The sequence below is a fragment of the Thamnophis sirtalis genome, unplaced genomic scaffold (genome assembly GCF_051295495.1).
Source record: "Thamnophis sirtalis isolate CommonGarterSnake01/CBP01778 unplaced genomic scaffold, rThaSir2_p1.2 scaffold_8, whole genome shotgun sequence".
Taxonomy (NCBI): domain Eukaryota; kingdom Metazoa; phylum Chordata; class Lepidosauria; order Squamata; family Natricidae; genus Thamnophis; species Thamnophis sirtalis.
Window position 1 is genome coordinate 52,435,587 of NW_028261388.1, and position 22,127 is coordinate 52,457,713.

General features: G+C 40.5%; 1 protein-coding gene across 4 annotated transcripts in view; it reads left to right on the forward strand.

Moving 5' to 3' along the window:
* Positions 1 to 22,127, forward strand: part of DYRK1A (dual specificity tyrosine phosphorylation regulated kinase 1A) — a 138,837-nt gene that overhangs the window by 110,966 nt on the left and 5,744 nt on the right. For all 4 annotated transcript variants that reach the window (XM_087721655.1, XM_087721656.1, XM_087721654.1 and 1 more), the window contains 6 exons: positions 16,208 to 16,300; positions 18,019 to 18,207; positions 18,849 to 18,996; positions 20,011 to 20,297; positions 21,719 to 21,865; positions 21,966 to 22,106. In XM_087721655.1, the coding sequence (XP_087577781.1) occupies positions 16,208 to 16,300; positions 18,019 to 18,207; positions 18,849 to 18,996; positions 20,011 to 20,297; positions 21,719 to 21,865; positions 21,966 to 22,106 (1,005 nt within the window). The remainder of the gene's footprint in view (positions 1 to 16,207; positions 16,301 to 18,018; positions 18,208 to 18,848; positions 18,997 to 20,010; positions 20,298 to 21,718; positions 21,866 to 21,965; positions 22,107 to 22,127) is intronic.

The following is a 22,127-nucleotide window of genomic DNA, read 5'->3' on the forward strand; positions in this document are numbered from 1 at the left end:
GGAAGCCAGAGAAGAAGTTATGCTCGGAGTGTGGCGGTGATGCCTGGCTCTGCAGGGAGACCTGGACCAGGGCATGGTGAGGCTGGGAGGCATGCTTGCTGGGGGCGGAACAGGCGCTTGCGGAACCCCCTTCTCCAGCCGGGCAGAGCTCCATGCACTGACCTAGGGGGTATCACTAATGTGCCAAGCCGCGGGTGCTGGGGAGTGGGCAGAGCACCATATGCGTTGGCGCCTTAGGGATACCCCCTAGGTCAGTGAATGGCACTCTGCCCACCTGGAGAGGGGGTTAACCAGGTGGTTACTCATGAGCGTGGTCACCTCATGGCTGCTTCCCCCCTGAGGCTGTGCCCGGCTCTTCGGGAGGCCGCTCGCAAGGGAGCAGCTGTCTGGCAACCCCAAAACAATAAGCTCTCCCCCTATATAATAAGCCCAAGGCCATATTTTGTGGGGCAAAAGAAAATAAGACCCTGTGGGGGGAACAAGGTATTATCTTAAACATTTCTATTGGAGTTCCATGGAACACTTAGGATCACATCTCAATTTTGTGTTTGCCTAGTTTTATTCTTAATTATCTTCACACTACGTTGAACTTGATTCCTTTCTGTGAGTAGCAAATCTAAATCAAATACAGGTACTCCTCAATTTACAATCATTTGTTTAGTGACCACTTGAAGTTACAACAGCACTGAAAAAGGTGACTTACAGTTGTTTTTCACACGATCATTGCCGTGTCTCTGGGGTCACGTGGTTAAAATTTGGATGCTGCAGAACTGGCATGTATTTATGATGGTTTTAGTGTCTCAGAGCCATGTGATCATCTTTTGCAACCTTCTGACAAGCAAAGTCAATGGGAAAGCCAAAAGTCAGTGGAGTGAGAATCATTGATTCACATGTGTGGATTTGCTCACTGTATTATACTGTGCAGTACAAACAAATTATCAACTCTCTAATATCTTCATGTCTGATGTTGTTATCACTTGCTTATCATTCAGCAAATGAACATCTATTAAACCAATCAGGCACTGTCCACCTGCAATGTTGTCTTAAGTTTTAAATAAATTTTATTACTGCAATATTACTGTGAAGAAACTACTATTGAAAACAGCAGATTCTTGCTGAATTCTTTAGTTTAAAGTTGCTGAGTGAGCAAAGCTGTGAACATTTTATAAATGTGTTTTAATTCAATAGAAGCGGGTTGATCAGAAGGAATATGATTAAAATAGTTTTTAATACTACAGCTCCATCTGGTGGTCAGACAGAAATCCATTGATAGATCATATTTGCTGTTATGGGAAATAAAAAGTACTAAATTTGATACAATTCATGCTCTGATTATTTAATATAAAAATTTAAAGGAAATGTTAGTGTACTGAATTTGCAATTGTAGTCGAACAATGTTTAGGTTTATGAAATTATGAAATCAGATTCATAATTCAACTAAAAAGTGAAATTTGGTCTTTTTATCACAAGTGTATAAGGTCTATTAAGAACTCACATTGGCTTATAAATAAATAAAAATGTAAGAGTTTGATTAACAATTTAATTGATTAATTAAAAGGTTAGCAAATAGATTCTTCTTGTCACTCCCTTAAATACTAAGAGAATGAAGACCAAACATATTTTAATGGGGAGACCATTCTATAGCCTGAGCACCATCTTATCACTTCATCTCTTGTTTATTAAGTACCAAAGTACTGGCAGTAGAAGCATTTTAAAATCCACTTTTTTTCTGATCTGGGTAGCTGGATAGGTTATAATAGGAGATGTACTTCAGGTATTCAAGTCCTAGTTTGTTTAAGATTTTAAAATTAACACCAGAATCTTCATTCATTTATTTATTCAATTTTTTGGAGTATAAGACACTCCAGAATATAAGACGCACCTTAGTTTTTGGAGAGGAAAACTAGGCAAAAACATTCTGCCTCCATCGTTATTCATATGGCTAGCGTCCTTACAGCAAATAGCAAACAGCCAGTCAGCTTCAGCACATTATTGCAGCCGGATTCAGCACAAGCAGCTGATTGGCAGGTGGATCGGCCTCCCGGAATACCCGCAATCAACTGTTCCAGGTGGCAGCGATTGCCATAGGCTATTGCTGCCTCAGTGCCTCATGGTTTTGGCCACTGTGCCTTGCTTTTTCAGCCTCCGAACACTCCATTTCAGACCTGTTCAAGGTTGCGGGAATCACCAGAGCACATCGCTGCCAATCGCCACTTCTGCGCATCCCATTTTCAGCCTCCGCACATCCCATTTTTAGCCTCAGCATGTTGTGTTTTCGGGCGATTCCAGGCTTGGTGGTGGCGGCAAAAATTCCTGCTGTCCCTGCCATTTCAGATCCTCCTCCAGAGGAAGCTCCATTGGTAGTGGAGGAGGAGGACTTTGGTTTCTCCCCAAATCCCTCTAGGGCATCTCCCAGATCATTTCATTCATTCATTTATTAAATTTATAGGCCGCCCAATCCCGGAGGACTCTGGGCGGCTTACAACAAAAGAAGAAAAAAAGAAAAGCAAAATAAGTAAAAAAATAGTTTAAAATTCACAACACACATACGTTCTAATCGGGGCTGGACCTTAACACTAAGGTCAACAGCCCCAGGCCTGCCGGAACAGCCAGGTTTTAACGGCTTTCCTGAAGGCCATGAGAGTGGGTAAGGTCCGGACCTCTGGGGGTAGCTGATTCCACAGGGTCGGAGCAGCCACAGAGAAGGCCTCCAGGGGCTCGCCAGCCGACACTGTCTGGCTGATGGTATCCGAAGGAGGCCCACCCTGTGGGATCTTATCGGCCATTGGGAGGTGTATGGCAGTAGGCGGTCTCACAGATAGGCTCGTCCTAAGCCATGTAGGGCTTTAAAGGTAATAACCAACACCTTGAATTGCGTCCGGAGACCAATTGGCAGCCAGTGCAGCTCGCGGAGGACAGGTGTAATATGGGTGTATCTCGGTACACTCAATATCACTCGCGCGGCTGCATTCTGGACTAGCTGTAGTCTCCGAACGCTTTTCAAGGGTAGCCCCATGTAGAGCGCATTGCAATAATCGAGACTTGAAGTGTCAAGGGCCTGAGTGACCATCTGAAGTGCCCCCTGTCCAAGTAGGACCGCAATTGGTGTACCAGGCGAACCTGGGCAAAGGCCCCCCTGGTCACAGCCGACATCTGTAGCCTCATCCCTGGAAGAGACTCCTTCCTGCTGGGGGATGAACTTCCTCCCTCTGGGCCTTGCTCCAGAGCATTGCCCCAGGATCAAGATTCCATTCCTGACCTGCCACCAGCAAGGTGGGAGGTGGTTGCAAAGGCTATATCTCAGGGGATCGTGGATGGTATCCAGCAACTGGGCCTCACATTGCCTCTTACAAGCTGTGTCAGAGCCAAGGTGAGGGTCACTAACTCTCAGGCACAATCGGGCAGGGTTTCCCCTCCTGTCTCCTCGGTCATCAACGAAGCATCTGACACTGAGGAGGGTGTTCAGGATGCGCCTGACTTGTCGGAAGACAAGACTCCGGCGCTCGATGTTCCTGCCTTCTCAGGCTTGTTCAAGCCCACTATGTTTCAGGCCATCCTTACCAAGGCCAGGGCCTCATCTATTCAGACAGGGATTCCCGCACAATCGGATAAGGCTTCCTCAGACCAGGGCAATAAGACGCCTGTCGGTTCTCAGGATCCAGGGGCAGGTCTTTTAAAGGAGACCACCTCTCAAGATTTGGTTCCAGATACCCAGCTTTTCCTGGATGTTGTTCAGCGCCAATGGGCTTAGCCAAGTTCAGTGGCTAATCCCAGTGGAATAGATTAAAAAACTCCTAAAGCCCTCCCAGGTAGATGTTCCCATAGTGGCCCTAACCTTGAACTCAGTTCTCCCAGCTCATCTGCTGGAAGGACTTAAAGCTGAGGACAAGAAGGCAGAGAAGGCCTGTCATAAGACTCACATGGCCTCTGCGTGGGCCATGAAAGCCTCCTCCTCTTCTTCCCATTTCAGTAGGGCAACCTTGTTTTGGCTGCGTAAGTTACTATCCAATCTAGTCCTCCGGGATTGGGCGGCCTAGAAATTTAACAAATAAATAAATAAATACATCTCTCAGCTGGCAACACTAGATCTCGCCAGGATGTTAATAAGATAATCACAGCGGTAGAATATTCAGCCGACGCCTCCCTTAACGCCACCAAATTCTCATCTAGGGCTCTTGCCTCCAATATCACCTCACGCCGCCTGCTGTGGCTCCGTCACTGGCAAGTGGACATGAAGGCAAAATGGAAACTAGCTTCTGCCCCCTTCAAGGGCAGCAAGCTGTTCGGGGAGGCCTTGGACTCATTATTAATTGAGTCAAAGGACAAGCACAAGGTCTTATCGACTGTCACCAAGAAGCTGGACCCTAAGGGTCATTCCTTTTTTCACAGACATCCCTTTTGTAATACAGATGCCCCTTCTACCTCTGGGGGATACACCAGGCCTTACACCCAGTCGCAGGACTGCTCCGATGAGAGGTCTTCTTTCAGGGATAAGAATAGACAGCAGGGAAACTGCAGGACATTTCGAGGGGGGTTTTCCAACCATTCCTTTCGAAGGACTAAGTGACTGTCACCAGCTCCCTCCCATTGGGGGCAGACTGCAGCTGTATGCTGACCAATGGGAGGAGACAACAACGGACACTTGGGTTTGGAACACAGTTTGATACGGCCTGACCTTAGAGTTTCTCTCGATGCCCCCACGGACATTCGTCAGCTGTCCCCTTCCCAAAGTGCCCCTTAAACACCAGCTGATGCAAGCAGAGATCAGACATTTACTGGACATAGCAGCCATCGAGCAGGTACTCCCAGGTCAGGAGGGCAGGGGATTTTATTTGATCATTTTCCTTGTCCCCAAGGCATTGGGGGGGGGGGTTGAGAGCAATACTGGACCTCAAGAAACTCAACATCCACTTAGCGTACAAGTGCTTCAAGATGCAGTCTCTCCAGATCATATTGAGTTGCATCAGGCAAGACGATTCATGACATCGATCGACCATTCACCCAGCGCATCGCAAGTTCTTGAGGTTCTAGTTTGCAGACCACCAATACCAGTACAAGGCCCTTCCTTTCAGCCTCTCATCGGCCCCAAGGACATTCACAAAGCTTCTGGCTGCAGTCACAGCGCATCTCCGATCCCGTCCTATACAGCTCATCTGCTATCTGGACGACATCCTCCTGCAGTCGTCATCACCCCACAAGCACATCGGGATCTCAGCCTCACCATTCGCACCCTTGAGCAGAATAGCTTTTCTGTCAATCGGGAGAAGAGTCACCTGATTCCAACCTCCAGAATTCAGCATCTGGGTGATCAACTCCAACACTTGCAAGGTTTTCCTCACACAACAGCGAGTGGACAGCATAACCTCACTTGTGCGACAGATCAGGACATCCAGGTCAGCCTCCATCGTGACTCTATCCCAGCTGCTGGGAAAGCTGACCTCGTGCATTGCTGTAGTCCTCTTGGCTCGACCGCATGCAGGGGAGCTTCAGTGGTACCTGCTTCCGGCTCAACGACGCAAAGCCAGCAACTCCAAGAGGATAATGACCATTCCTCCAAGGGTCATCCGGTCGCTCAAGTGTTTCGGATGTTTTGGTGGCTAATGGCAGCGGCTTTGCCTGTGGACTGGGCTAGCCAGCGCACATGCCTCGTCGGATTCAGGCAGTGCTGGATCGTGGCCTTCATGATTACCAATTTGGCCACAGCTACCTGAAACAGAACCGATCCGAGCTTTCCCAGTCGGACTGGGGTGGCTAGCTCGATCGGACGAAGCCGGCGTTCTGATACAATCAAATAGCACACAGCAGGAGCCGGTGCTGCTAGTGGTTTCTCTGTTGACAGAGGAAAAAAACCCACATCAGAAAGAAGCCTGCTTTGAAGGGTCCAAGAATTGTTTGACACGTCTGTCTCTGCGTAGACCGAGCTGAAAACTGGGCCAAGGAGGGTGATGATGGAGGTGTGGCCACAGTTTGACAGTTCGGTCTCTAAGCGGAACAGACGAGTCAACCCATTCTTGCATTGTCCCGGAAGCACTTGGGAGAATGTTCTCTTTAAACTTTCATCAATCTAATCACAAATACGTTCAGTTTAATTTAGTAGTATATATTGGAACCAACAACCTAATTTCTTGTTTACACTGATGGGTTCCGAGTCATCTATAACTAATCAGGACACAGCTCTTGTAATTACAGAGTATTGTCTAGTTTATATGCTCAGTGTATAGCGGTTGTGAAGAAGGCATAGTTTATGTCAGACATCCTTGGGAAATGAATTGAAAACAAAAATGCCAGTGTACAAATTTATAATATGTATTCATCCATAGTACAAGATTCAGTTGCCAAATTTGTAAAAAAATATAAGATAAAGCAGATAAATTACTTGAATCACTATTTTATTTTATGAATTATTTCTATTTTTATGATTGCCAATCTCAAATAATATCTCAGGTAGCTTACAGTAATTTAAGAAGTATTTAAAAACCTCAAGAGTACAATATAAAAACCATATATAGATAATGTTTGCTTTCACCATTAATTTAATGACTGTTCAAAATTACGATGGCACTGAAAGTGACATATGACTAGCCCTCGCATTTATAACTGTTATAGCGTCCCACAACCACACGATTGCCATTTACAGTCTTCCCAATCGGCTTCCAACAAAGTCAGTACGGAAGCCAGCAAGAGGTCATATAAATGCCTTCTTTAATGAGCACAATTAGAATTACTGAAACTACCATTGTTAGCAGAGTTGTATGCTGTTTTGCTTAATGATGGAGTTTTCAATCCCAGTTAGGATAATTAAAAAGGGACCATCTATTAACATATTCTACAGATGAAATATAAAAATTAATCAACAACAATCAGTATAGTCTCCTTCCTTAGCCATCAGAACAATTGTATTCAACCAGCTTGGATGGGCAAAGATAGCTTTTTGTTTACTCAGTCCATTTGTATCTTGTTATAATTTCTGTAGCAGTATATTATCCATTGCTAGCTTTTTGGGCCTGTCGTAACTTCGCCCAAGTCCCTTTAGGCAGGCTGTTTCAAGATGGCCTTCATGGCTGCCATAATGGTCTATGGTACAAGGTCACACCATGCTTCGCCTACTCCTAGCAATCTTTCCAGAGTAAAGCAGGGATATATACTATTACCACTATTGTTTATCACCCACATTGAAAGTATAAGCAAAGAAACCAAACCCAGGAATGAAAAAAATATAAATGAACTACTTTTGCAATGATTAGGCATTGATAGCATATTGCAACAACATCTTATGGTCAAGATCACAAGACAAATAATATGAGAATCAGCAAAGAGAAAATAGAAGTAATGATAATTGGAAGAGAATAGTATACCCTAAACATAGTAACAGAAAAACAAGCATAAAACAAATATCAAAGTTCAATATCTGGAAACAATATTCACGTATGATGGTAAAATGGACAAAGAAATTAACACACAATGCAATATTAAAGCAAACCAAGTATTGGGACAACTTGCTCCACTCCTACAACATAAAGCAATACCTATCAGCACAAAGAAGCATCTCATACACAGCATGTACTGTACATCCCTACCTATTGTTACCAGTACCAAACATGGGCACTTAGAATAAAATGTAAATGAAAGTTAGTCATCACAGAAATGAGATGTTTGAGGAAAGCTGCTGGAGTAACCAAATCAGAAATGAAACCATAAGAGAAATTGACATAGACTTAGACTGCATACAAATACAACAAATAAAGTGGTTTGCATACCTGGAGAGGATGTTGTGAAATTCCATAGCTTACAAGGCATATACAAAAAGAAGAGGAGGTCAAAGAACACAAGGCAGACCCAGAAAAAGATGGAGTGATGACTTCAACAACAAACTAGAACATCAATTAACGATGGTTGAGGCTGCCAGAAGAGCAAAAACCAGAACCTTGTATCTCCCTCGACACCTGAAGCACTAAGAGGAAGTAAAGAGGAAGAGAATACGTGAATTCTGGTAGATACAATGGAGAGAGAGAGAATCCTTCTAAGTGCCATAAAGTGTCAGTCTTTCTAGTCTACTGGCATTTAGAGGTAAACCTTGAGAAGTATGTAATACATTCAACTTTGAAACATTTCAATTTTTAAAAACTATGTAACATGATTACAGATGTAACTAAACTTGAAAAAGGTGTTCTAAGGCTGGAGCACTCATTTTAAAATGTTGCAGTCTTATTTTCACACTAGTCTGTTGGATACCCATTCTTCGCTACGGAACTGGAGCAGCAGTAGGTAGCATTCTTCGTCTTCACATTCCATTATCCTGTAGCTGCAAAATGCAGCAGCAGACACGATCTTCTTGAGAGGAACCTTAGTGTTGGGGTCTGTTGGGGTCGGACTGAGGTATATTGATGTAATAGCCATCTTCTCCATAGCAGAACATCAGAGGGTACTGGAGAGTGTCATAGACATGGTGCATCTCACTGATTCATAACAACCTGTTGTCCCTGCTATGGAGAACCATATCTCTCTTCTCAAAATCCTGAGAACAGCCACTTCTGTCATGGGGGCATTGAAATGGCTTCCTATTGCTGTTAATCACCACTTGCAAGTCCTTGTGGCCCTTAGGAACAGAATCAACAGCAGCCTTAAGTTCCAGAATATACTTGTGTTCACGCAGCAACTTCGGTAGTTGGCTAACCAGTTGTGGATTAACGCCTGGGTAGATTCCACAATGGATGTCTTTCTATTGTCATCATCACCAAAAAGTATATATGGAGAAATGAATGCTGTTGCTGAGGCCCCGCCATGATACTCCCTATCCTGTGGTAGACCTGCCCCTGCACTTTGAATGTTGGCATAAAATTTCCCTCCTTCATCTCTCTGGTTCCAAAAGGTGTCATTTGGAAGCATCCCTTGTACTTCCGGACAGCTGAAAGAAAGTGCTTTGCCATTGGATGCTGATGGGTGAGAAGACTGTGTAAGGGTTCAGGGTAGGGCATGAAGGGGAGGGAGGTGGATTTTACCACCACTGCAGCACATCCTGGGACTCTTGTCCTGCCACGTTAGAGCACAGCACGAGGCACAGGGTAACTGGGGTCTGAGATCAACAATCTTATCCCTGGAGTAATCAATCTGAGGTTCATATTTAAAACCAGACAAATACTTATTAGACCAAGGCATTGATCTCATTTATGACTGATTAACATAGAGGTTATTAGATTAAAACTGAAACTGAAACTCCTCTGTTTGTGTTTTGCATTTGGAACAGATTTCTTTTGAGGTGGGGAGCGGGAGTAGAACTCCTTAGCATTAGAGCGTGGAACATATTTTTGAGGTGGGGAGGGGGAGTAGAACTCCTTAGCATCAGAGGGCTGTTTTGAAAGTGAAACAGTATTTGCTGTGTGAGCAGGAAGAAGCCTGGCGGTGGCTCAGCTCAACTGTTCTGTAGTACAACTGCTTCCTGCTGTGAAAGTAAAACTGAAACTGAATCTCCTCTCTTCTACTTGGGTTTTGCATTTGGAACAGATTTCTTTTCAGGTTGGGAGAGGGAGTAGAACTCCTTAGCATGAGAGTGTGTTAATAATAATATAGGAAATACTAATGCTCTGTTTTTTTATTTTAAAAAAACCTTTCTTAGTGAGCACCTAGAAGCTAAGAGGAACATACGTGGCAAATTTGACGTTTGTAGGCTTTACGGTTCTGGATATCCATGATGATGCATGAGTGGTATTTTGCTTTTATATGTATAGATTCAGCACAGCAGTTTTTGCATTTGAAATGGAAGAGTCACACATTTCATGTTCAAAATGTCAAAGTAAAATATTTGGCAACTCACTTTACTTGTATTTATCAAGATGTTAAACTGCAGTGCTGTGCGACGATTACATACCGGTAGAATATCCCTATACTGTTCTGGACATGCAGACATTAAACATCAACATTCAAGTTTTATAAGGCTGTCAGAGTTTGTGGAAAGTGAGATGGATTTTTATGGATTGTGACCATAGTATATCTTTGCTTTCTACACCAATAGAATGAAAGAATCATTGTGAACCCCTTAGAATTATAATTCTGCAGTACTGTGATCTCAAGTGTCATTTGAGTTTTATCTAAGTGCTATAAACAGTGTTATCTGTGTGTTGATTGTGATTAAACAACACATAAAATAGTTTATTGTGTTGCATCTTTATTGAACTTAGAAACCCAACATTCACTGTTTTTGCTGGAAAAAAGTATGTGTTTTGCCCCGGGCAATGTGGGTTCTTCTCGGGCAGCCAGTTAACTCCACGCTTGGGAATATCTTTCAGATCACGTTTATTGTCAGGAATCCTTAATAACAAAACTTACAGTTCAGTAATGAGGTTCTTCTGACTTTCCCTGATCTGTCCCTTCACGTAGTGTAAAAAGGACATTAATTCCTCTAACCCATGCTGCTGGTACAAAGCTGCTTCTGCTAGTGCTGATGGCGATTTAGTGAATGTGCAATAATAAAACAATTTCCCGGGCAAAATACCCCACTGCCCAATCAGGGAGCACAGATGTGGTCACATGTTATGGGACTACATTTCCCACAAGGTAGTTGCATTTCCCATGAGATAGTTGCTTAAAGGAGACAGCTTCTAATTTTTAAATTAGCTGTATACTGTTGGGACAGCACACTCCCCACCTGGAATTATAAATTCCACTATCAACTAACCTTTAACTAAAGATAAACAAAGGCATAGCATAAAAATGCAAACTGACTGCCTAACTAACTGAGATACACAAGGCATAGCATCAAACAGTGCAAACAATCATGAAAACACAAAGCATGCAAAGCTTGAGGTTTAATCTTCTAGTTCAGTCTTTCGTGGCAACAGTTCTGGGTCGCTGATTGGTCTGATGTAGAGTTTTTTGGTGGAAATCTGCTTTGCGACCTGAGCCTCCATCTGACGAACTAGTTCATCATTACAGGGTGGGGCTTGTTGCACAAGTCCCATAGGCCATGAGTTCCCATGGACAGGGTGGGGCTTGTTGCACAAGTCCCATAGGCCATGAGTTCCCGTGGACACAAGTCCCTTAGGCCACAAGTTCCAATACATGTATCTGGGAATGAAGTTCCCTGATGGTTCTGGCCAGTCACCTGTCTTCTGGGTCAGTAAGGTGGCTGGGGTAAGGGCAGTTGGTATTTCAGGATCCAAAAACTCTGGAACCAAGGCTTGAGAGTTGATGATGGCTGCACCCTCAACCACGAGGGTGGTGAAGATGATTACTGCTAAGCCCAACATGAGAGGCTTCCGTCTGGGGAGTTGTTTGAAGCGAGTTGATTCTTGGGACTGGTTGACGGGTAGTTGTGGTGCTAGTTTCACCCTTCCCATGATGAGACTGATGTGGACGTTGTTCTCCCCACCGTAGACGATGTGAACGTTGTTCTCCCCACCGTAGATCTTGATGTATCCTACAGCTGTTACCACCTTCGTTGTGGCAATAGGCAAGGTGAGAACGTACTTGCGTTGGATAGGAACGCCTTGGAGACAACTCAGGGGTTCTTGCCATATTGGCCGTTCTTGCTTCTGTCGGTTGTGCTGTTCGTTGCTGGACCACATGAAACATAGATAACTTTGATGGTTTTCTCTGACACAGAATAAGTTGAACATCTGCTGGATGTTGTCAGCTTCCTTTCTGGGCTGAATGAGCATGCTGAGTCGACTGTTGGCGAGGTTGGGACTTTTGAAGAGCGCTTTATTCAGAGAGAGACCTTGGGATTGCACGCTGTTATCGAAAGGTGCTTGAATCTGGTCTGGCTCTTGTGGCTGGCACTTTCTAAAGGATGGTGAGTGCCAGTATTCTTCATCAACTTCTAGAGATGGAGCAAGTTCTGCGTGTCTGTTCTGGACCATCTTGTTCACGATTTGTCCCAGATTGAAGAGGCAAGAGAGGGGCTGCTCACAGTTTTTTGGCAACTGTTGCCCTGGTATGCAAAGAGGCATTGGAGCCATCCAAATCTTGGTGGTCTCCTGTAGGAACTCCTTGACCATGAACCTCAGAAATTCTTTGTTCTCTATTGACAAGGCCAAGCCATTGTCTTCTTTGCTGGTCTGGAACACTGTTGCTCCTAAAACTGGCTCAATCGATGAGGTCGTGAAATGTTCTTGGCCTGGTTTCAAGTGGGATGTTCTTCCATTACTGAGAGTGGAAGTTGTGAAGACATTTGTCCAGGTTGGGACCTGTGGTCGATCGACATACACCATCCCAAAGATACCCCTTCCAAGTTCTGTCTTGAGGGCGGATGGGGAGTCCTTTGGACCTTTGACCACTTGTTGAGGGATGAAAGCGTTGGAGGAGTCTGTTCCTGGCAAGAGCAGGATTTCGGCTTTGGGATCTAGAACAGGAGAGTGCTTACTCATGTGCTTCAGGTGAGGTGGGATGCTTGCTACCTCTGGTGTCACAATCTGACTGCGATCATCTGGTGGGTTGTCCCATTCTAGTAACGGTGGCAGTGGGAGCTGTGCACTTCCATGCGTTTCTTCGTTTTGGACATGGATGAGACTGTCGAGTATTGTGTCTCGTGATCCAGATCGAGATTTTCCACCTTGTTCCTGTTGTGGTGGGCTTTATCCATGCAGGCCTTAACATGCTTGTGCTGGTTATCTTTTTCCAGCTTCCTAGGACTGAAGTTGAGGGAGGAACAGTTAGCCTTCATCTGTAGAACTTTGGCCCGTATTTGTCTTTCTTTCGCTTCCCGCTTGCACTGAAGGTATTCCAGTTGAGCCTTAACTTTGGCACTCTCTGCTTCTGCTGCTGCCTTCTCTGCCTGAGCTTTGGCTTCTGCAGCTGCCCTTCCTGCTTCCACGGTTGCCAACCTTTCCTTCAGCAGCTGCTCTTCCTTTGCTGTCTCTAGATCCATCTCTGCCATCTCAGCTTCTATTAGTGCTTTTCCAGCTGTAGATACCTGTGACCTGTGGCTGTAACGGGAAGGTTGCTGTGAGACGCTGCTACCTGCCTTTGATCGGAAAGATGAGGCCTTTCTGGAGGCATGGGAGGAAGCTGCGTGTGACTGTTGAGATGTCGTGTGTGGACGATGAGACTTCACTGATGCGGTTTTTTCTCCCTGTGTAACTTTTGGGCTAGATGAGGATGTCCTCTTAGAAGCGTGAGAGGGGGCTGCATCTGACCACTGAGATGGTGCTCGCGAATGATGAGACACTTCAGATCTGGCGTTTGTTTCTGATGTGTCTTTGGGGTTGGATGAGGACGCTTTCCTGGAAGCATGAGAAGGAGCTACATGTGACTGTTGAGATGTTACCGACTCAGCCTTCTTGTCCTTGGGATTGGATGAGGGCGCTTTCTTGGGAGCATGAGAGGGAGCTACATATGACTGTCGAGATGCTTCGGACTCAACCTTCTCATCTGGGGCTGTCTCCCTCTTCAAATTGGATTGTATAAGGTCTTTGCTGCGTCGGAACTGCTTTTTGCGCTCTTTGTTTAACAGAGCAATTCTGTCAACCCGAAACAGTGTTTCCTCGGTGTTCTCATCCAGAGCACAGAATGATTTTTTAACTAGCATGAATTCTGTCCCTATAGAGACTTCTGGCCAGTTTATTTTTCTAAACTTTATATTAGAAATTTATTTATTTTAATTTATTTATTTTTAATTTATTTATTTGTTTATTAATACAGTTTGTAGATCACCCAATTCCCAGTGACTGTGCAGATTAGAATATAGAATTTCAAACACACCAGAAATAAATCTATTCAGCCATCAAGTCTCCATTGTCATGAAAAAACAGAAAATGGGGGGCTGCAATAGTGATTGCGACTGGAATTTCTGTTATTAAATAAGCGGTCATAAAATATGACATAGCAATCCTGGCAGGTCCCTGTTGCCTTTGTTAAACAAAGATTTCCTCACAACTTGGCGGAAGCTAACAGAAATTTGCAACTCCTGAATAGTGATCATGTGATCGTAGATTACTGCAACTATCGTAAGTGTGATCTGTTTGCCAAGCACCTGGATTGCAATCTTGTGACCATAATAGCAATAGCAGTAGACTTATATACCGCTTCATAGGGCTTTCAGCCCTCTCTAAGCGGTTTACAGAGAGTCAGCATATTGCCCCCAACAATCTGGGTCCTCATTTTACCCACCTCGGAAGGATGGAAGGCTGAGTCAACCCTGAGCCGGTGAGATTTGAACCGCTGAACTGCTGATCTAGCAGTAACCTGCAGTGCTGCATTTAACCACTGCGCCACCTTGGCTCATAAGGTGGCGCAGTGGACCATGGAGTGCTGTGATGGCTGGAACTTTGAGGACCAGTCATAAGTACCTCTCATTCAATGCCATTGTACCTTTGAAATTGCTGGATGAGTTTTAATTAATTGAGGGTCCACCTGTATTTTCAGTCTGATGGAGTCCTCATGTTGAGGTGTCCTTATTCTTAAAAGGACTTGAGTAATCTGATTATTCTTATAAGATGTCTAAGGGAATTACATAAAAAGGATTCATCTTAACTTTTAAAATGTTGCATGTCTCAATACCACATAAAACTTGAGGGAAACAGTTAGTTTGGTAGTATGATAAATCAGAACCAACAAGGTAATAATCAATATATCAGGGTTTTGAAAGTCCTCTGAATAATGGACACAAAAGTTGAGCCCATTCATTAGATTTTAATAAGTAAGCATATATGAGGGGTAACATTTCTCAAATGCCCCAAATGATTTAGAATAGTGTTTAATAAGTGCCATGGTGGTTCAGTGCTTAGAATGCAATACTGCAGGCTAACTCACTGTTTACTCCAGGAGTTTGATTCTGAGCGGCTCAGGGTTGACTCAGCCTTCCATCCTTCTGAGGGCAATAAAATGAGGACCCAGATTGTTGGCGACAATATGCTGACATGGTAAAACCGCTTACAGAGGTCTGTAAAGCACGGTGAAGTGATATATAAGTGTATGTGCTATTGCTATTACTGTTAACTTGGTTCCATAACTGAAGGTAGCACACTATTTTGGCCCTTAAACCTACATATACTAAACAGGATTATACAATAGGGTTCAAGTGAGAGGGCCAAAGATCTTCCAGATTTTTTTTTCTCCTTAACTCTTTGAGGTAGATGTTCAAATTGTGTTTAAAACTTCAATCCCATTCTACATTTTAAAACAACTAAATGTTTAAACTGGCAATTGATCCTGTGTACTTTGCTATTAGATTTCAGCAGTTTCAGTTAAGGATTCTTAAGTCTGTATGTTACCTGCTTTGCATTAGAACTTTTAAGATCATTGCTAATACTGTCAATGTAGTCTGCTTAAAATTGGCATCTTTCATTTTGTCTGTCAAATTTCAAAGTCTCTGCTTCTATATTCAAGTTATTTGAGATTGCATCTTATAATGTCCATTCTGTATGCCTCTGAGTTGAAGCCCCTGTTTTATAAAATACTTCAGCATGGCAGGAAGTCACCTCTGGGCAGAGTTTGATCTGCTTGGAAAAAAAGTAACATGTAAAACTGTAGTTGTATTTTCAAGATACAGTAATGCAAACCTGTAGAAATTACTAGAACAGCTTTTCTTTGGATAGTAGCTGTTTAGGTGAAAGATTCTGGTGTTGAAATCCACCAGGGAAAGCTACTTCAGTCACTATCTCCAAGTCTCAGCTCCTATGCATATTTTGATTGAATAATGGCCATATTCCAAAATTTAAGGATTAAGGACAATCTGCATTTATAAGGACAGGGTTCATATCTGTTCATTGGAATTCTTGGTGTAATATTACGATAGACTTGAAAGGGATACCTTTATCATTTGAAAGGATTTCTTCAAAAAAAATCCATATGCTTTAGAAACAGTTGCCCTATATTTTGTAACAAAAAAAGCAATTTAGTCTTATTCTATTTTTAACAGAAGAATCTCAGAAAAGGGCAACTAAAACCAAAATCTACTATACATTCATAGATGAAAAATAGACATTGCTTATTGAGTATAATCAAACTATTAAAATCATACCATAATATTAACTTTGAGTGAAAGCTGAGGAGTATATATATATATATATATATATATATATATATATATATATATATATATATATATATATATATATATATATATATATATATATATATATATATATGTTTTGCCTTTTAAATATATTTCTGGTTGTTCTTTTGATAAACATAATGTATAATCCATTATTTTTAAATAATAACGTTCTGATTTTAATTGATTAAGGTTATATGTGATATTGTTATTTTACAGAGGCGAATGCCACTAACTTTCCGTGATCCAGCAGCTGCTCCTTTAAGGAAACTGTCTGTGGATTTGATCAAAACATACAAACATATTAATGAGGTAAACTTTGCATAATTCATTGAGTTAACTTTTCTTTTGATATAAGTTTGTTTATTGTGACTAGAATGTGTTTACTAATACTAAAATGCAAGCTAAATATATAGTCTTATTCTGTTGTAATGCATTTCTTTGGACATTAAATGTTTAATACAAAAAAAGTTTTCTAAATTTATATTAATAAAACTGTTGAGTGGAGAGATAGTCTTCAAAAGAATACATGAGTAGCATTTTAGAAAAGGAAAAAGCTGCTTAGAATGGTATTTAAAATCTTCCTTCCTTCCTTCCTTCCTTCCTTCCTTCCTTCCTTCCTTCCTTCCTTCCTTCCTTTCTCATTTGCATATATTTATTTTCATGAATTGTATGAATGGCTACTGTCTGCTCTTTTTTCTCTTTTTCTTCTAATTTTGTATTATTAAAAATATTTTTTCCGTTTTGAAATTATACTGTTGCAAAGATGTTATATTTGTCTGCTAAAAAAAAAGAAAAGCTACTGTCTTATTTTATGAATGAAAAGTTTGAGATGAAATAAAATACCATAAGGTTGATTTATCCACTTCACTTGAATGACAGATAGTGTTTAGACTTGTTTCTGAGAGGGTAGAAACATGTTCATCACCATAGCAAAACTTTCTTTCATAGAACATAGCCGATATTCTTATTTGTAAAGCTTTGCAACCCTGGATTTCCCTTCTTTTCTCTAAGCCAAGTAGAAATTAGAGAAATGTTTTTTTCTTGTGTCCAGATTCCAGCCATCACAAAGCCACTAAATCTTTACTCCCTAAAACTGTTCTACAGTCCTCCCTTTCTCTCTGCCATTAAAGAATGTCCCTTGTCTAAACATCAATTGGTTGATAATGTAAAAATCAGGACTCTTGTTTATTAAGTGGTTAAAAGTTCAGTATTACTACCTAAATAACAGACTATAAAAATGATATTTTATTCACTCAAGCCCTAAAAATAGATAAGGAGAATTCAGTTAAACAGATGAGTCAACAACATTGTACTTGTTCCATTGGTTTCTTGAGGAAAATTATCCAAAGCTACATTTAGAACAGAGGAGAGCAATGTTCTTAGTAATAAAATAGAGGACTAATGTCATATAGGTTGAACTATGAATGCATATATTTCTTTGCACCTTTTAAAATTATGTCTGCTTTTGCAAGTTTTGTGCTTCAAGCTTCTTTGATTTACTGAACTTGTATGAAGCTGTTATGTTTCAGCAGCTCCAGATTTGCTTTCAGAGCAGATGGTCAAAGGTTACTGAAACAATATCCATACTCCTGTATGGGTCCTTTTAAACTAAATAAATTATGCTGTAAAATAAAAATGTAACCATCTAATGATTAATATCACCAATATCACCATTTTATTTTTAATCATCATTTTATCATTTTATTACCAATTAAATTATCACTATCCGCCCCCCCCCAAAATAAGACCTCCCTGGATAATAAGCCCAATCAGGCTTTTGAGCGCATGACCTTAAATAAGTACTCCCCCGAAAATAAGCCCTCCCTGAAAATATTGCAACACAGCAGCAACCATGAGGTGACCACGCTCACCAGCTCCTGCACTTTAAAAATAATAAGACCATCCCAAAAATAAGGCCAGGTGCTTATTTTGGGGGGTCAAAAGAAAATAAGACCCTGTTTTTCAATCTTTTTTGCAATAGTGTATGATACAAACTGGTTATGCAATAATTGCATTTTTAACCTCAGGTTTACTATGCAAAAAAGAAGCGACGACATCAACAGGGACAAGGAGATGATTCTAGTCACAAAAAAGAGCGGAAGGTTTATAATGATGGATATGATGATGACAACTATGACTACATTGTGAAAAATGGGGAAAAATGGATGGACCGTTATGAAATTGATTCTTTAATAGGCAAAGGTTCATTTGGACAGGTAATGATTGAATAATTTGAATAAAAGCAACTCAAAGCATTATCCCATCACATATGGGTGGTTTTTGATATACTCTTCACAATCCATTTTGGGGTTTTTTTTTTAGACTGATGGTGGTGGGGAAGAAAACCCAATTTTTTCCGTTATACTACCTTGATTTAATATGTTGATGTGCACAGGTCTGTATAGAGGTATAGATTTTTTATAGATTTGATAGACAGATATTACATTCTACTTCCTAATAGCCTACCAATATATAATGCAACAATACAGTATGCATATATCATCACAGAAACTATTCACTAGAAATTCTGTGCAGATCTGACCAAAGTCCTATTTCAATTCTTTTTACTTCTGATTAGGCAAGTAGTTTTAAGTGTTAGATTTCATGTAATTTGACAAATAAAGAATTTTAGAAAACGTTTAATCACTAATTAATTCCAAAAATGTTCAAGTTCTTTTCCTCCTTTCAAAAATCTGGACTGTTTTTATCTTCTACACAAATACATATGTATTAAAGAAGTTCTGTTGATTATAGAAGGTGTTTTATTTCAATAATTGTTTTGTCTTTTTGCTTTAACATGCAGTTGTATCTGTTTTGTGTTTTTCTTTTCTACATTTCTGCATTTACATTTCTACAGGTTGTAAAGGCATATGACCGTGTGGAACAGGAGTGGGTAGCTATTAAAATTATAAAGAACAAGAAGGCTTTCCTAAATCAAGCCCAAATTGAAGTGCGACTTCTCGAGCTTATGAACAAACATGACACAGAAATGAAATATTACATAGGTAATTTATCTTTTCGAGAGATAGCTTTTGACTGTCTTAGTTTTTATAATGATCAACCATTATATTTTCATTGTCTTTTTGAGGTTATAATATATTTCCTGTAGATGAAACCATCAAAACATCATGAGACACTAAGACAGGGAAACACTCAGTATAGGCATTTTTAAAACACTTTAAATATGAAATGTAAAAAGTAGCTTTTTCTGAACTAATGGCAGTTCTGTAACTAAAGTTAACTTTATGTAATTCAGAATGGTTTAATTATTCTGCTGTGCATTCTGTTGCAGAATCAAATATTATGTATAAGGGCGATTGTAAAGCTGCAGTAATGAAATTTGTTTTTACATACATCCTTAATTCTAGACAAGAAAATAAAGGCACATATTCTCTTTGTACTGGCAGCAGTATATTTCTTTAGTTGTGCATTTAGTTCAATTAAATTTTAGTCTAATTTCAAATAGTTTAAGAAGAAAGGTTGTGTAGTGATCAGAAACCTGAAGCCTCAAGCATAGAAAGTCTATAAATGAAGGGGTACAGTTTGTACTTTTTAGAAAAAATAAGTGCCACCATTTTAATTTTAGCATCATGTGATTTTCTAAGAAATGAATTACCTATAACTTTTTTCCAAAAGGAACTTTTACAGTTATACTTTTTTTAAAGGGGGAGGGTTTGGGGGGGGACAACCTTTGGAAGCAATAACTTCCTTAGGGAGATGCTTAAAAGTTTGACACTATACCTGTAATTTAGCAATAGCAATAGCAATTCGACTTATATACCGCTTCATAGGGCTTTCAGCCCTCTCTAAGCGGTTTACAGAGTCAGCATATTGCCCCCACAGTCTGGGTCCTCATTTTACCCACCTCGGAAGGATGGAAGGCTGAGTCAACCTTTGAGCCGGTGAGATTTGAACTGCCGAACTGCAGTTAGCAGTCACCTGAAGTGGCCTGTAGTATTGCACTCTAACCACTGCACCACCTCGGCTCTTAACATCTCCCACCTCTTTTTTTCTTTCAGTACATTTGAAGCGTCATTTTATGTTCCGAAACCATCTCTGCTTAGTTTTTGAAATGCTCTCCTATAATCTTTATGACCTTCTACGGAATACAAATTTCAGAGGGGTTTCATTGAACTTGACGCGAAAGTTTGCACAACAGATGTGTACTGCACTGCTTTTTCTTGCAACTCCTGAACTTAGTATCATTCACTGTGATCTAAAACCTGAGAACATCTTGCTATGTAACCCCAAACGAAGCGCGATCAAAATAGTTGATTTTGGCAGTTCTTGCCAGCTTGGACAGAGGGTAAGTATTATCACATCAAGATATTTCAATATTGCTTGTTGTTTTGTTTTGTTTATATTTTAAATAAATCAGTATACTCCAAAAATAATTTTATATACTGCTAATTACTACATAAGGACAAAATAAGCCAAATGTTTTTAGCAATAAAGGGACTACCCATATTTCTGCATGTTCCTAACTAAGCATTCAGAATGTACAGTATATCCAATGTGGCTGCAGTCTCCATAGTAGTAAATGATAACTCTGTTTGCAGTGTAGTGCACAGTTAAGCTCTGTTGAACTCTTTTCTAAATCATAGCCAGAGTGTTAGTTTTGCATTTAAATAAAATAAAATAAAAACATATATTTGCCAGTGCATAGTTTTGATGGCTCAAATAGCAGAGTAATTCTCTTTCAGAAAGCAGAAGGACAGAGTTTTGTTTTTGTTTTTAAAGTTTCTTGAAGTTATGCTTTTAAGGTTTGAGTCAAGGATTCTTGAATGGAATTCTAAGTCTGTAAACTAGTTTGTTTAGTTTTTTAAAAAACCATCCGAAAGAGGTCACAGCAAACCACTTTCATATTGTTAAGAAAATATATAGATGTGGAGTCCTTATTGCTCTCTGGGGTTGATTGTTTGCTTGAAGAAGTTTCATTACCCAATTAAGCAATATCATCAGTACTAGTGAGTGTAAGAGTATCTTGCCCTGCCAATATTGATGTGGGTATGATTTTTTCCTTTGTAAATCCTCAAGTATAGTTTTCTAGTCGATTGTTTGCCTGATATATTCCCTGATTATCTGAGTGTTGGTTGCTGGAGAGGATGTGTTCTAGTCTTTTTGTTTCCTACTGTACATAAACAGGGAGCAAATTCTACACTTATTTAACACTGATGATGTTATCTACTTGGGTATAAAAAGGTCTGGAAGCAAACAGCTCTATAGTTCAAACTTGAATTAAATAGATTCTCTTTTATTAAAATATATAGATATGTCCCTGCATCACCTGAAGTTGAACTCTGCTTGAAGGAGGCTTATTTTATTAAGTTGTTTAGAATCTGGTAGCAAGTAGCTGTGTATGTGAGAGAGAGCAGGTGTGTGCCTGTGTGTGTGTGTGTGTGTCAGTCCAAGCTGTGCAATGACTTGAGACTAAGCTCTGCTTCATCCCACCTCCTTGCCTGGTTGGTAGTTTCCCAACATCATATGAATCTTTCACAAATAAGGAAACAGAATTGCAGTTTATTAAGCAAAGTATTTTTAACATTTTCTGCTGTATAATTGCATATTTAACTTTAAGCTTCTTTTTTAATTACCAAGTTTTGTAGCATTTAACATTTTTTCTCCTTATTTTGTATTTCAAACAAATTATGTGCAATATAATATACAGATTACTTTCAAACTAGATTTTTTGGGGGATTGCTTAATGTCTTTGTTTCTGAAATGCAGATATATCAATATATCCAGAGTCGTTTTTATCGATCACCTGAGGTGCTATTGGGAATGCCTTATGATCTTGCAATTGATATGTGGTCCCTTGGTTGTATCTTAGTGGAAATGCACACCGGAGAACCTCTTTTCAGTGGAGCAAATGAGGTATGCTGATATTCATGAATTTTTATTATACTGAGTTGCCGATTTCTTAAGTTTTAAATATTTGGTTACACTTCTAATTGATTTTCCTCATTTGAAACAGGTTGATCAGATGAATAAAATAGTGGAGGCTTTGGGTATACCACCTGCTTATATTCTTGACCAAGCACCAAAAGCAAAAAAGTTTTTTGAGAAATTGCCAGATGGCTCTTGGACCTTAAAAAAGACCAAAGATGGGAAAAGGGTAAATAGATATTTTGATCTT